We start from the raw sequence: 16,853 nt of genomic DNA, 5'->3' as shown, positions 1-16,853 counted from the left end.
ATGGGTCCACTACAGCCAACCGTATTTGAGTAACTTCTGGTTTTTGTACTAAAATTATTATTAGTATTATTAAAACTTATGTAAAATGTTACAAGTTGCAATATATGTACTCCTAATTCACATACACAATAACCAGCTCAAATAACTGGCTTCACCCAACACTTTGTAGACATTTTAGTTTTATACCTTTGAAGATTTGGAGATTTTCTCTCAATTTGTGCCCAATTTAAATCAATATCCTCAACAACCAAATATTTTTACATGTCACTCAAACCTGTAATTGACCTCAAACTGCTTAAATTCTCTTGCCTGGAAAGTGACAAGTTATGGTTGAAATGTTTGTTTTACCAATAAATTATGGAAGCTTAGTGTCAGCTTATTTGTATTATTTTGTATGATCTTACCACTGTCAACAGAGTGGGTACTCATCATTTCATTAAAAGGAAGTAATTCAAATCAAAGTTGTCAAATCAAAAAAGAAATTAATTTGTTGTTACTCACTATATTCAGGAGAAACAAAAAGTAATGATAATCCAGGATAAATTTTAGTTAATTACTTTATTGGCAATAATTCTTGTTCTTTCAAGTTTAGGTTTTGTTCTAATTTAGACCTATGCAACCGTGACCCTTGGACTAAGTGGTATAGAGAATGAATAACTAGACACATACCTTCCTGTTAACGTTTTTAAATGAATTACCATTTTTGCTCTTGTTTCTATGATAACCTTGATGTAGTTTCTCCCTCGCAACCTCATTAACGAGTGTGCCTAGCTCTCTATCACACAAACCACAAACAATAATATAAAATGCATTAGTGTGCTGATAAATTGTATGTGAATTCACTTTTAGATATAGGGATACACACAGACAGTAGGGAAAGCGTAGATGGAAGTAGTGTGTGCATTTGAAACCTAAGCTCTATTTTTTCTCGAGAATGTTTTTATAGATGCTTGCAGTGAAAACACTGTTCGTTTCCTCTCACAGTGGCTCAGCCGGAGCCATTAGTTAACAGGCAGTTAGATCTGGCATCAGAGCATCAAGCACTTATACTGCGATCTGTGTGACTGAGAGCAGGAAGTGGAAAGAGATGGAGACAATGTGTGTGTGAGTCTATATATTAAAAATGACAGGTTGTAGGCGAGGAGGTGCAAATAAAGTAAGATGTCTAAAGCAGTAACACAAATAGCAACTGTTATAATTGTCCTGGCGAGAGAAAGAGATGAAAAAAGACAGAACAGGAAAGAGTAGAGAGAGAGGAATGAAAAGAGAAAATCAATTCAGTGAAATATTGATTGAGTCCTTGCTGGTTGGTAAGAAATAGAGAGCAATTAAGTGAACAACTACAGCAACTTTTCAGCCCTGCTTTTGTCTCAGGCAAGTGAGTGTGTGTTTGTGTGTGTGCCATCACCAAGAAGGTAATGATAGTGATGATCCTTGTGTTTGTACATGGACCTGCGTGTCACTTTATCTGTATTAGAAAAAAACAGGAAAACAGGAATGTATCTCCAAAGTGCATTTTTCAGAGAAGACCTTAAAAAACCTGTGCTGGAACAACCAAACTTTGCAGGTATTTGGCCAGAAGCCACAGTTTTGGGCAAATTCATATCTGCCCTGTCACTGCTGCCAGATGAAAAGTCAGTGCATACAATGCGTATTGTTTCAAGCAAAAAACAAATTAATTATTTAATTTATTACAGGAGGGAGAGGACATAATCAGGCCATTTCCTAACTTCTAAGACATACCTAATTAATAAAGATTAAACACCAAATATATGCACTTCTCAGAAAAGGAACTTGAATATAAAGAAAACACATGGAATAAGCAGACATCATGCTCCTTTTTCTCTCTCCTTTTCTTCCTGCAGCTAGTGAGGGCTGAGAAAGAGTCTGAAGGCATCACAAACGTAAATAAATCTGTGATCACTCCCAAAGAAATAAAATTCAATAAACATGATCAGAGGATTAGGAGTTTGGGTGTTTAAATAAATGTGTGTAAGAGAGAGGGATAGGGAAGTGTGGGTGCCTCAGTGCCTGGTGTGAGTTTCTTCTCTGACACAGACAGCCAAGACAGCAATTAATCATCATTCATTAATTTGTAATGGACAGCTGCCTTGGCAGAAACCACCATGGACTGAAAACCACTCTGATGGACAGACAGAAGAATAAATCACATAAATAATAAAAAGGAAAATTAAAAACACCTATTTCAAAACTAGGAACCTGCAGTGATTGCATGTGCTGTCACAAAAGCTACTTTGAAAGCAAATGGAGAAAGAGGATTTATGTGTTTGCATCTGGAAAAAAAAAAAAGCTGCAGAATCACAACATTACACTAATGATATATCTACTCACGTAGAGCATATAGAGAACAATAACAGATACTGCAGACTAGAAAAGCATATCTTTATTCTTCTATGGCCAATGTGTTTTCTAAAATGTCTGAAAATCTATTTACTGTGTCTTAGCCAATTTTGATTCAACAAACCCAACTACTAGTAAGTGTGTCAACAGAATAAATCGAGTGAATTACCAAAAGAAACACTACCTAAGACAAAAGTATACAAATGAACAGGACTTTAAATCAACAGCTGGGCTACAATAAACGCTCTATTGTTTATTTTCCCACCTAATCATTTGGTCTATTAGATACGAGTCTATCTAAACTGTTTGTTTTGTGAGACCAAAAGTGCAACACTGAAAGACATTCAACACTCAAAAACCTCCCTTTGAGAAGCTGGAACCATTAAACTCTTTTGAAGACAATTATTCAAATTAAAGGCAGATTGTGTTAGAGGATTACTAGTTTGAGCCCTAATCAACAACAGAAAACCAGTTTGTTCTGTATTTTATGTTGTTGACATAAGCAGGCTAGAAACAGAAATATTTAAGTTTCTGTTTTAATGTCAAATGTATGAAATAATTCACTTTCAGTTAGGTGTAATGGCTAAAATGTTAGAGTTTACTATTTTAATTGGTGTAAGGAGCAGGAGTGGTGTGTTATAACCCCCTGAACGTGAGGGCTTACCTTGGTGTGTGCGATGAGCAAACAATTGGAGTGCTCATGCTCGCAGGCAATCTCATACTGGGGCAACATGTCAGCCAGCTGCTGGACGAAGGCGACAACTTCTTGATGCCAGGGGACATTTGCCATAGTCAGACTACTGGCAGAGCTTTCCCCACAGTATGTCACACCCTGGACACACATAAGTACATGATCAGAAACAAAGCACAGAAAAAACAGAGCTTTACAATATACTGAGCCATGGAAAATGAGGAAAAAGTAACCCTGAAAGAATAAAATGAAAATGTACCATACGTTTCAGCAATTTCCACACAACCATGAGCTAAGCTGAATTTAAAGGCAGACAAAAATAATACTGCTATGTAAGTGTTAAAAATCTACCAATGAAATGGTGATCAATAATTAATTTTATACAAACAAACCCCAAAATAATTTTTCTAATAAAACATCTGATTTGCACTAGAGCAGATCAATTTAACACAGATGATTATTATGTCAATTGACCTTTAATTTCACACATGACAGTCTTAGTAAAAACACTGGTGCATTCTGAACATCAAATCTAACTGGGGAGTAAAATAAAAAAAACAAAAAAAACAAAAAAAAAAACAACAAAAAGTAGAAAACAACCAAATATCAAGAAAATAGAAAAATACAAAAATGATGAATCAACTTTGTTATTAGAAAACTGCAGGTTAGTAAACATTTGCAAACTACAATGTCTCTTCATGCTTTCCTAATTATATAACAATAAATATGTTTTTAAGTCTTCAGAAAAATGGCTCACATGATGGCTGCACACCACCTGATTCTGGGCACTGATTTAAAAGAATAAACTGTGTCGTTCTGACAGAGAATCAAAGTACGTTTTCAAGCTGCTTCCACTTTTCATTGGGATGGCAGGATCTAGAAGTCAGACAAGTGGCTCATGATAAACAGCCTGTTGATTTGAATCACACAGTGCCATACACAATCTACCTACGGAAAGAAAACGAGATAGACTCCTACATTTCCTTTGTTCAGGGGCATGAGGACAATGACAACTGGCCGATGACATTTCATTCAGCAAGCTTTATGACTCATTTGTTCAGGTACTCAGGTTGCTCACTCTAGCATTTGATAATGGCACTAAAATATTAGATGATCTTAATATTCCATTTGCACTGGTTAAGTGCATTGTGTCACTGGTGTATTAAAATATGTGTGTGTGTGTGTGTGCAAAGTTTTAGCCTCTGGCATTAATGCCACTGTTTTGTGCTTAACTGCTTTTGAAATCTTTAATGTCTCTAGTGGTGAATAATAGCTCACACAGAAACAGTTAAGCATGGTGATTATTTGGGCTGCACGCAATTTCACGAAACCTGCTATAAGTAATTACAGAAGGCAACAAACAGAGCAGAAAGGAAGAGTTTTGCCCTGTGGTATGATGAGGTAAACAGAAAACAAATCTGCAGAAAAAAATGCAAAGATTTGTTATTTAAAAATCATTAGATCACATTAACTGTACATTTTGAAGGAATGAAAATATTATTTTAGTAGTCTGGCGTGTGTAATGGATAAAGGAGCTTCATATACAGCAGCAACTACTGATTATCACCAATCCACTTCTGTGCTGACATAATTTCACAATTGGGCTGTGAGAGAAATCAAGCAGGAAGTGAAAAACCATCTGTCCTTGGCCACTAAAATCAATCAAAACCGCAGGCTGAATGCTGAGTGTTTTCTGATCAATAGTGGCAAATCTGTGCTGTGGTTACAAGTGATGAGGAGGCACTGAGTGGACAACAGCAGCTCCCTATGGCACAGACTATTGACAAGGTGTGTTAGGAGCAGAAAGGTGTGAAGGGGCCATGGAGGGAGTGTGCCTTTGATGTATGAGCTGAAGGAATCTGCAGCAGGTGACAAACCAAAACACTTCAACCTACAACAGTACTCCGATTATTATTAGGTTTTTAAAATCAGGTTTCAAGCCAAAGAGTCAAGAGTATTTGAGTTTTTGGTGCTAAATTATGAGTGAAACTGTCACACAGCTACCATGAGCCAAGCCTTTAGGCCTGGACTGGTTGTTGTATAGTGAGATAAATCAGTTGGTGGAGGTTGTGAATTACATACCAATATTACAGAGGTGTTAAAAAAAAAAAAAAAAAAAACTTATCTAGAATCTGGAGAAGTTGTATGATTTCATTTTTCAGTATTTCATGTGAGCAGCACCACTGAATCAGCCTCTCAAGAGTTGCCAAAAAATGAGAAATGAGGAAAAGAAAAAGTTTAGGTAGTAAAGTTCGACTTGGTGGTTAGAGCGAAGACCTGCAGAAGGACTGTAAAAGAATCCCAGAAACTTTTGAACTGAAAATGGTTCTGTACAAAACCACATACAACTGAGGAGGCAGCATACACCAACTGTGCTGGAGCATTTCTTCAGCGCAGAGCACTGGATGGTCCTATCACTTTGTTACACAGAACACTGCTAATCTATGATTTGACCATCTTCAAACTAAGTGTGTGAGTTTGTTCTTTCGTATATGCTTCCTGCTGTACACAATACGTACCATTTAGCTAAACAAAGTCCTCTCGTACTATTGTATGTGCGTGCAGATCATGCAGCAGTGCAGCTGCTTTCTGTGGTGCCACATGGCAACTGTGGTGGCTAAGTCTAATAAATCAGTGCACTTCTGTGTTTAGGAATCATAGTTACAGTGCAGACTTACATCTCGTACTAGATTTTAATCTGTATACACATAAATGACATGTGCACAAACACACACACGCACAATCTGTATGTCAGTTTGCAGCTGAAGAGCTAAAACAGCAGCTGTACTAGTGTAATTCTCTCCGTTGCCCATGCATACTGTCTGATCCAGGTCTGTCAACGAAAAGCAAGAGTAACAGGCAGTGTGTATGTGTTATGTGTTTGCATGTTTGAGGATAAGCTTTTTACATGACAGACTGTTAAAAACTAAATCTAGAAATGTCCCTCTCTGTATTTGTGTAATTGTATATGGCACAACAACAGAAGCAAACATAAGCCCATTGTTCCAGCCAGCCATTCATACACAACAGATGTTGCGCAGTTTTACACCTCACAATCTCCATTATATTGCTTGGATGACTAGTTACTATCGGAAACGTTTTGTTGAATGGTTAGGATGTTAACAATTTCCCTTTATCTTTGGTGAAAAACAATGAAAGTTCTTAGCTAAAGATATGGACATTATTAGCTAATAAATAAAAAAAATGATCACAGAGAAGGGGACAGTGCAAGACCAGCTGAGAAAACTCACTCAGCCAGATATACTGCATAACTTTCAATCTTCAAAGGTTTAACATGCAGTACACATTTACAATTATTAATATTAACATTAAGTGGTGCTAAATAATGAAGATCCTACATGGTTAAAAACCCTACATGTCTAAAAAAAGTATTTGGGGCTACTCTGAACACTAACATCATTTATACTAATAAAAGTTTAATTTGCCTAAGGAAACTGGAAACTCACTCCACCGTTTGGGTTATTTATGTGTTTTCCTCTGTGGAAGACTATACAAGAATCATCAACAAATGATCCTTTTTCCATAGGCTTGGCTATGTTGCTCCAGCCTGTCCACTCAGCAGCTGTAGGGGATCTTTAACTCCATGTGGTTAACTGCACCAACAGCTTCAGTAATGTAACCACATATGTCATGTATGGCTACTTTTGAATTCACCTCACAGAGCACACTAACACAAGTCTTTAGGGAGTGAGTTTGGAGAGAGAAAAGGTGTAGCTGGGGGCTGGCCAGGGCAGGGATGCTGGACAGAATTGATGAGAAACCTGGATGTTATCAACCTTGCCTGGAGGCCTGCTGAATAAAGGTCAACTGTCAGAGACTTGGGATAAATCACAATTAATGGGAATTACATTTGAAACAAGGAATGGGAGATGATAAGAAGAGGTCTTTGAAATGTACTGAATGTATGACTGTGCTGTATCATTGAGGAAGTTATCAGAGAGCGGGGGATGTGGAGAGAAAGCCCTTCACTTGTTCAGGTGTGTAGTGGTGTATATACACAGCTCTATGGCAAGGTCTTTGCAGTCTGATTTATTGTATACCTACGAAAAAATACTTACAGTCACATACCAATGCACTTCTTGCAGACCAAGGGAAACAAGTCCCCATTATTACAGGCTCTGTTATATTACTGAGTTATTATTTGTGACACTTTAAGTGTACGCAGCATTTTATTATTGCAGTCGGTCCAATTGGAGCTTGTTTTAATTATTCTCTACAAGATTGGGCAACATAATCTCTAGCAGTGCATCACATATTATCTGTTTCTTTGATTTGTAAAGTAATCTGCAAACAGAATCTTAACCAGATCTGTCAAAATAAAAAAAATGGAGTACAAAGTATAATATTGCCAACTGAACTGCATAATGAAGATATAACTGGTCAAACGTGAAACACTCAAGTAGATTTCATGCATATTTAAATGTTATAATTTTGGCTGGCCAGGAGCAGTGGTGGGTTCGACGTTTAGATTGATTGCAGTTACAATAAACCCACCTACCAAGACATCACTAGACCACTGTGGGTTCATATTTAATCTCAGCCTTTTGACTTTAATTGAAATCATAAATGCTAATCTTCAAGGACTCCGTCACTGTGCACAACATACAGCTGCGTGTGTTTGACTAAATTTATCTCAGTACATATATATACCCTGGCTCAATCCCTTCCACCCTTCTCATTTTCTTTCAGTAATCTATTTCCTTCCTCAGCGAGTGAGGAACCGGTGACAGGTAAGAGGTATTGATACAGCAGAGACAATAAATCACATCTTAGACAATAATTGGACATGGGATGGTAAATTGTGCAGGCACAATGTGTTGCACCACATAAGATAGACTAATAATTAATGGGTCAATAAGAAAGGTCAGTAACACACACACACACACCTACATAATTCATCATTTTTACAGATCTACACTTCATCTTGATCAAATGCATGGACAACACTCAATAGGAATAGAACAAGGGTTCATTGAATAGTTTAATGAGTATTAGTTCTATGGCCTTCACATTCACCCTATCTCAACCCCATCAAACACCTATGGAAGTATTGGAAGGTGTCATCCACCACCATCATCAAAAACAAATTAGGGAATATATTTTAGAAAATTGGTGTTCCCTCCAACAAATAGCACTGAAACTCATCTGGTGGTTTACAGTGGCCTGAGACCTTATAGAGACAACTAACCTGGAAAAATTCAGATGACCAAAAAAAAAAAAATCTTGTCCCCATAACAATTACAGTTAAGTATTAGTCTTTCATCAAATGATTTTTAATTCCATGCTTTCAGACCAATGAAATAAAAATGTATTTATCTTCAGCTAATTTAACACACATGATCCACTGAGCATGCTTAGATTAGCTCTCAGGAGAATTTTTTTTACAATTGTTTTTAAAATCCTACCAATTACTACAGAAAAATTAATTGCCCATTTCTGCTTAAATCGTTGACTTTCAATGTCACCACCATATTTTAACTGTAATCTCTCACTAAATTATATTTTTTCCTCTAGAGTGCAGTTACAACGCCAAATATCTGTAATAGTCAATCAATCAAATCCATTTGATCTTTGTTTATATAGCACTTAAACAGCGAATGTTGACCTAAGTACATGCAACATGGACACAAACTACAAATGATACACAAATTAAAATGATAAGACAAGGAGGAGCAAAAGGGAGAGATGAACTCTAACAACTCACGTAGTGTCATCATTAGTGGAACAGATATGGCAATTTAAAGATGTGAGCTATTAATTTATACTTAATAAATGTTAAATCCAAGGTGGAGTGGATATAAAGAGGAAGATTGTTCCAAAATCTAGGAGCACCTATGGAAAAGTCATTGTTACCCTACTGTTTGAGCATAGAGCATGGCACCTCTAGAGTAAAAAGGTTAGAGGTCCTGAGTGAGTTGAACAAGCAGGTAGCAATTCAGTGAGATATCTTGAAGCAACAACTAAAATTTAAACTCAAGTCTTGAAACGGTTAGGGAACCAGTGAAGAGAGGCCAAACAGGACTAATTTGATCCTTATGTGAAGCATCAGGTAAAAAGGGACTGTGGCAGTCTGTATGAATGGTTAATTCCTAGATACAGGAAATTACAATAATCTAAACACGAGCTAATGAAGACATGAATGACACTTTTCAGATCACTCAGAGAGAGAAAAGGTTTCACCTTAGTAAGAAGCCACAGTCTGAAGAAGCCTGTTTTGACAATGGTGTTGATTTGTCTGTCAATTTAAATTGACTAGCAAAGATAATTTAAGTCGGCAAAGAGTTTTGTTTTTGTTTATGTCAGGTTTAATATATGAGGTAAATGAATTGAAATTGGGATGTAGGCCATTAAGAAGATGAGTAGAGCCAAAAGAACAATCTCAGTCTTACTTTCATTAAGACATGGAAAAGCTTGAGTGCACCATCATTTTACATTGCAAAAAGACAATCATGGAGTCCATGCCAGGAGGAGTCAGTCCCAGGGCCAATTGGGAAATGAAGCTCAACATCTTTGGTATAACAATGGAACAAACTATATTTCCTGAGCACATGGCAAAAGGGAAATAGATAAGAGGAGAAGAGGAAAGGGGAAAGGATGGAGCAAAGAAATGGGAAAATCTCATAGACAAGTGTAGTGCTAGAAGAGATGGAATCACCAATAATTACAGCAAAGCTCCCACTGGATAAGTAAGATCGAAACACAGTAACGTAAAACCATGAATACCAATAGTGAGTAAGTTGCAACATCAAAATAGCGTGGTTGACAGTATTGGAAGCCACTATTAAAACTATGAAGATAAGCATAGCTGGTTTTCCCCATTATCAACAAAGATGGCCATTTGAAACCTTCAACAGCGCTGACTTTGTGCTGCAGCAAGAACAGAACCCAGATTCTAATTGTTCAAAGTTAGAGTTACTTTCAAAAACATCAGTAGTTGATTAAAAGCAAATTTTTTCCAGCACCTTCATTTAGAAACATGACAGATATATCTAAATTTTTTTTAGATGTGGGGTAATTACAGAATATTTAAAAGTAGAGGGAACAACCCACGAGCTAAGGCAATTATTAAAAAAACAAAGGAAACAGAAACTGATAGAGCTAAAAACCTACTTGCATGACTGAGATGGGATTACATCCAGGGGAAAATTAGATTCTTACTAAACTAAACTTAAATTATTAGTAAAAACTATTTTCAATTCATTTTTATAAATGCCTAAATGGCTTTTGCATATTTGAGCATTTTTAATATGCTTCAGATATATTATAAACAAATATAAATGTGCTTTTGAAGTCATCTGGAGACCTAGTGCTAATACCAAAGGCCTCCACTAGTTTTCGGAGCTAGTGATAGGACAGTTTGCTCTGTCATAGTCTATTTTAGGACAGACTAATTACTGGGGCTCATGATGCTGAAGTCAATATCTTCCCAAACACACAGTGGCTAGAGGAGTTCATCTGTTCAGCAAAAGACTATATACTTCTCAGAGGCAGGAGGAAATGATTTAGGGATAAAAGACAGGAAAGAAATGAAATAGGGAGAGAGAGTTCACTGTGACAGCAACCCTTTACCTGTGCCAGAGAAGCTGGTTAAATAATGGACTCACAACACAATTTCACTGCAATTTCCACTGTCCTGAAGGTCAAACTTGTAGAAAGTTAAATAATTCATTTATAAATTGATAATTGACAATTTCCAAAGCAGTATAATATGAAAATGAAATATGCTGGAATGAAATGATCATGTGTTTGTAAGGGAGCAGGTCTGAAGCTAATGTTAATTTGCACTGGTATTGATAAATAGTTGATTATCCAAACTCTTAAATTTGCTGATCATGAGTGGGCAAGTGTATGTGATGTTTAAATAAAAAGGTTTTTCTTTTTTTTAGATTCATATCTATTATCACCACTTTCAGAGCAAAAGTATCAACAATTAATGTGTTGTTTTGGTTTTGTTTGTTGCCTCACTCTCTGCCTAATTAAAAAAAAACCTGTGTATGAACAAGGTGGAAAACATGAGTGATGGGTATCTCTGATTGCCTGTCCAATCCAAAGCTCCCTGCTATCTTTTTCTGTCTGTGGTTTCATACACAGTCCTACATTAAAAGTCAGTCAGGTCACAGGGGAAAACAATTACAACAAATCAAAAACTCATCTTGAAGCATATTGCTGATTACTTAAGTAACACTAAATCACGGCATGTAAATTAGCCGGGGATCCTTTAATAGCTAAACAACTGGTTGAATTCATTTTTCCACAGATGGCAAAAACGCTGGTATGACATTTACAACACATGGCAAACTTGAGTGCAAGAGCAGATCTGAACACAGAGAACAAACTCAACAGAGTGAAGGAAAAGGAGATCAGCTAAGCACGCATGAGACATTATACGGTATTGTCGAGACAAGGAGCAGGTACCATGAGTTGCCAAATAAGAGATACTGAAACTTTAGTGAGTGTAGTCTGAATTAATCTTCTAAAAGAAAAGAGAAATCTCCTCTTTATGTTTGTGTCTCTCAGGGAGAAGATGTCGTTCCACCATGTGACAGCAGGCCTGCTCTATGAATTACCTGAGCCGCTCACTGTCAGACAGTGATGTGTTTACTTCGTGTCTATGCTGATTTACAAACACTTTGGAGAAAGTGAACTGGATATACCTGACTGCTAAAAAGGCTGACCTTCTTACTGGTTGTATGAATCTGACAGCTGCACAGCCCTCTGTGTGTTTCAGAGCCTCCATGCTGTATGATTTCAATCTCCTATCTGCTCAGTGAGCTCAGCTGAATCCTACTGCTCCCTACCAATATTGCAAAAACTGATTAAGAGGCTGGATTAACACGTTCGACAAATCTGCTTTAGAAGTTTTAGTCACCCCTTAGAACTTTCAATGAGCCTAAAATTAATGAGGGTGACAGGTAGCTCATACATGGATGAAAAGATATTCCAGTGAATGGACAAAGGGTAGAAAGTGACAAGACAAAGAGACGTGGCAGACAGTCCAGCTCACCACATACAAAAGGGACTAAAGGGATGACCGATGGGAAGAGTGTGAGCTTGTTAGTTTTAATAGGGGAGGATACTTCCCTGCCTCCAAGACTCCCAAAAACAATTAATAATAAAGGGGAAAATGAAAAAGACCTTCCCACACAACTCCCCCCCCAATAAACACACAAACTTTGACTGTTCGACTGCAGGAACCCCTTATTATAGCACGGGATGTCTCATCTCATTATTTTGAGTAGAAAAACCTGCATAGTGCTGCATTTTTCTGACAATGCTGAGAGTTTAATATTGTTTTTTAAATAAAATTCATATGGCAGACATTCAAATGGGCAGACCACTGCTGATGGTGCAGTGGTTAGTACTGTGGCCTCATAGCAAGCTCTTCAGATCTGGGGCCTTTCTTGTGCGTGGAGTTTGCATGTTCTCCCCATGTCTGTGTAGGTTTTCTACTATGCGTACTACTATAGCCATAGTCCAAAGACAAACAGTTTGGGGTTGACTACATTGACGTGAAAGTGTGAATGGAAGTGTGAGCCTTCCACGTGTCAGCCCTGTAATAGACTGGTAATATGCCCAGGGTGAAGCCACTTCTACTAAAGTAGCCACAACAAAGGATGTGTGTGACAGTCAATCACTATTATTCAAATAAAAACAATCATTTTGCCCCTGTTCTGTTTACTCTAACGCTTTTAAAGGTTTTATCAGTGTGAACGGTGGGAATCAGTAACGAGATTTCATCGCAACTGCTTTGCATTTCTGTTTACAGTGCAGTCCTGTTAACTGTAGGCTGCAGAGGGCTGCAACATTATTACTTTAAGTCTCTACTACTCTCAAAGGTGCCTGCGCATTTTAAGCAAATTAAGTTTGTTTATAATTAATTCAGGTGTGTGCAGGGTTCTCATATTTCTGCACCATTAGCACCATGACTCTACACCTGAGTGGAAGACCACAGAAAGGGAAACGGCTTGAACGAGCTGCTGCTTAACCTCATCTTCCCCACTCTCTCTCCCATTAAAGATAACTGCAGTTCACCCAACACAAAGAGCACAGAAAGAGAAAAACAGACATTTTTTAATCATCTTTCTTATTAATAAATAAGATAAAATGAATTTTATTGATCCCAGAGTCCTTGTAAAATCTTGTTTAAATATGCCATCCAGATCTGCAAGATACCTGTACAATATGTACCTTGCCAGGAAAGAAGAGGGTAAGAAGAGGCATAGCAGGGAGCTATCCCAAATAAGAGGTACAATATACAGTTAAACAAAAAATAAACTTCTCAGTGGTCTCTAGTGGACAAACTATGCAATGGCAGCACAGTTTCTATGTTGACCAACAGTAAAACCTAAACTGGTACACAGATGGATAATCAAGAAAAACCTAAAAATGTAAATGAGTGGAGGAACATAACAAATGCAACAGTAAACAGCTCAGGGGATATGAAAATGCTGATACATCTTTACAGTCACCAGATCTCAAACCAAGCACAGAACAATTAGTACTGATGTTTGTGAACATGTTCTTCAACATAATTATCAAAATGCCCCATGAAGAAAGTCTTTTGTGATTTATCATCACCAATATAAGCTAACGGCTGATATTAGCTGCATTGATTAATTATATCATTTACTTCTCTGATTACTTCTCTCTAATGCTGTCATTGAAAAGGCTCTTAACCACCAAGCTCCCCTCTCTGCTGCTGGCCAACAGGTAAGAATGTGCAAGTACTGGACAGGTCCCAGGTGTAACTCTGGTGAGCAGGCTGTTGCAGACAGATCATCCAGCTCAGTAAACATACGCAGCCTGGATAAATGAAGGCTAAAGAAAGTAACAGCCACAACAGCTGAGAGCACTAGGATCCCAGTGGAGACTGGACATTGGTGGAACACTGTTGTTAGGCAGTGCAGAAATGACATGCACACTGGGTTATGAATAAGGGGGATGGATGAGGTGTTCTGGGTGTGTATTAATGTGTAAAGGGGGTAAGGCAGGATAAAGCCTGACAAATGAGCAGACCACCTGTTCAAACCAATTAGCTCACACACCTGCAGTAGAATAAAAATATAATACAACTCCATCTCAGCTCTGGATGACTTCAAAAGGTCAGAGCTCTCTCTCTCTTATGTGAGGCACAGACAATTAATTGTGATGACCAAATTTTCTAAAGTCTAGGCAATGTTTACAATGAACCTTGACCAAGAAACTACACCAGACAGCAAATTCCAGAACTGCTGCTACGGTAAGGCAGAATAGTCTATTTCCCTGAGTACTATGCTTTATGCTCACAGGCACAAACTGCTCATCATAAATGAAAAACAATGTTGGAACCAAGACAAACAAATAAATGATCAAACATCAGGAAGAGATGTGGCATAAAGTAGACTGAAGCAACGAAATCAAAACGCTGCTGTCACACCTGGCAGAGAAGCAACCATTGCTCATTATTTGAGACATGTACCTATTATACAGGTACTGAAACAAATAAGCTGACGAAACATCTGTGAGGTGCAAATATAAAGAAAAATATTACATGAAGCAAGAAGGGAGACAAGTCCAAGGCACACAGGATTTACATATTAATTGCATTTAAAAATAAAACAATTTCATCTTGCAATAACCAATTAAAAACATCTCTGTCATAAACTTTCAAATTTAACTTGAGTGAAAGAGTCACACTAGGTTTAGACAATGTTACTCTCAAAAATGTCATTTACAAAGGGAAGAAAGCCTTTTGTTATACAGATGTTCCCATGAATGAGTTTTGTTTGCACGCGATTCCCTTTTTATTCCCTATATTCATGTGCCATGTCAGACATGCATGACTGGTAAGTAATGTTCCCAAACCTCTTTGCCCTTAAAGAGAAAATGGCAGGTTTTGAACCCTCTAATTTAGATACAATCAAGACAGTACTCCAGAAACTACTGGGAGATGTGGTGTAATGTGATGAAGGAAAGGGGGAACACATTTATCAGGCGAAAAAAAAAAAGTAGGCTCTTGGAATGAAATAAGTACGAAGAGGTTTTTAACCTTTAAAAAACTCAGTGAATTTCTTAACCTGTGCTGAAGTCACATAGAGGTTGGAAGAGCTGTTGGCAGCTGTTCCTACTACAACTACTATTAATACCTACTGACATCATCATAACTTCATACGATGAACTAATAATCAACACAGACTTGGGCGAGTTTGTAACTATAAGAAACATGACTGCCTTGTCCCCTCTCATACCATTAATACTATGTTCATCAAGTGACCATGATAAGGTTGGTGTAGAACACATTAATTGTAGTAGTATATACATAAACATATAAAAAACAGTATAAATATCAGGTTGATTGTTCAGCCTGTGCCCTGTATGTGTAAATTGGTGGAGTACCTGAAAGAAGAAGGGCAGATACTTATGATTTGTTTTCATTTTAAATATACAGTATGTCTGGAATTACTGAACTAATTCCATACAAATATTTCCCATTTAATTCCTATTTAATTCTACTTATTTCTGTGCAGGTGGGAATACAATGACCATATTTACTACAGCTCTTATATAATGCATTAACTGGGTACAGTTTCAGACAATGTGTATGGGGAAAAATTACTGCTGTAAAAAGAAAAAAAAAAAAAAACTGCCCGGTGGCTGGTGCTGCTGGCTCATTTGCTATATGAAAACTCAATGAATATGGGACAGGCTTTGCTAATAGGAGGGTCTTTACAAATTAAAAAAAAAAAGAGAACATTGCTGCACTGTGATAATTAGTGATAAATAAGACATTGCGGGGCCCTGTGATGGACTGGTGACCTGACCAGGGTGTAACCCTGCCTTTCACCCAAAGAGAGCTGGGATAGGCTCCAGCAGATCCCTGTGACCCTGGTTAGGAATAAGGGGGTATAGATGATGAAGACATTGAGATTGAAATGAGAAAGGCATGCAGATATAATGCACACACTGCTGAACCCTACCTTGACCTCGATGAAGTCCGGCTGGCCCAAAGCAATGAGCTCTGAGTAGGCCTGCATCTCCTCCACATTCCAGGCCTTTACCAGCGTCAACCTGTACACCGTCCTCTGTCTCTGGATGGACACACAGGGGTGGGGGGTTGATGAAGCGGTCAAACACTGATTGCACAAACATGGCAATAGATCCATGCTTAATCAAACATTACAGGACCCCAGGCTTTATTTTCTTTGTGGAATCAACCTCGGCAGTAGTTTTTGATATTGATTTAAAAAAAAAAGAAAAAATAGTATCAGATTGGAGTATGCAGAATAGAATATAATTCCTTTTATTGTCATTGTATATAATACAACAAAATTTCTAGGCACAAGGGTGAAGACACGTCTCCTAAGTATTAGAAAATACTTCATGTAGAAAGACTTGGGTCAAGCTCAAGGCTTGAAAATCTCAAGAAAATCTGACCTTCCTTCTTCTGTGTGCTTAGTTAAACTTTCACTGGATAAATAAAAGTACTTAAAAAAGGGCCTGCTCAGAGTTCAGTGGTGTAGATTCAGGATTATTGAGGCAAAAAAGGCAATTAGAGATGAAACACAGGGTGAGAGCAGACAACATGAGAAATACGTAATACAAAAAAAGTAAATGACAATGGAAGAAGTGTGTTTATTCTTTCCCTCATTTTGTTTCTCACTGGAAGGTTATCTATAACACTAGGTCCTTTCAGCCCAGTAGGGAAGTGGATAATTGGCCAGTGGAGGCAGGGAGGTGAGGTATTTCAAGCTGCCTCTGTTCCAAATCCGACACTGAGGGACAACTCTATCAATCCCCCAGC

The 16,853-nt window shown here is 37.7% G+C and overlaps 1 protein-coding gene across 1 annotated transcript in view; it reads right to left on the bottom strand.

Annotated features, from left to right (window-relative positions):
- Window positions 1-16,853, bottom strand: part of tyw1 (tRNA-yW synthesizing protein 1 homolog (S. cerevisiae)) — a 48,807-nt gene that overhangs the window by 6,432 nt on the left and 25,522 nt on the right. Inside the window, exons 14-15 of the mRNA XM_026333755.1 lie at window positions 16,030-16,140; window positions 3,026-3,193 (exon numbers count right to left, since the gene is read on the bottom strand). Coding sequence (XP_026189540.1) covers window positions 3,026-3,193; window positions 16,030-16,140 — 279 coding nt within the window. The remainder of the gene's footprint in view (window positions 1-3,025; window positions 3,194-16,029; window positions 16,141-16,853) is intronic.

This window comes from Mastacembelus armatus, chromosome 13 (assembly GCF_900324485.2).
Source record: "Mastacembelus armatus chromosome 13, fMasArm1.2, whole genome shotgun sequence".
NCBI lineage: Eukaryota > Metazoa > Chordata > Actinopteri > Synbranchiformes > Mastacembelidae > Mastacembelus > Mastacembelus armatus.
Note: the sequence above shows the minus strand (reverse complement) of the source record. Positions and strands in the feature narration are given on the sequence as shown.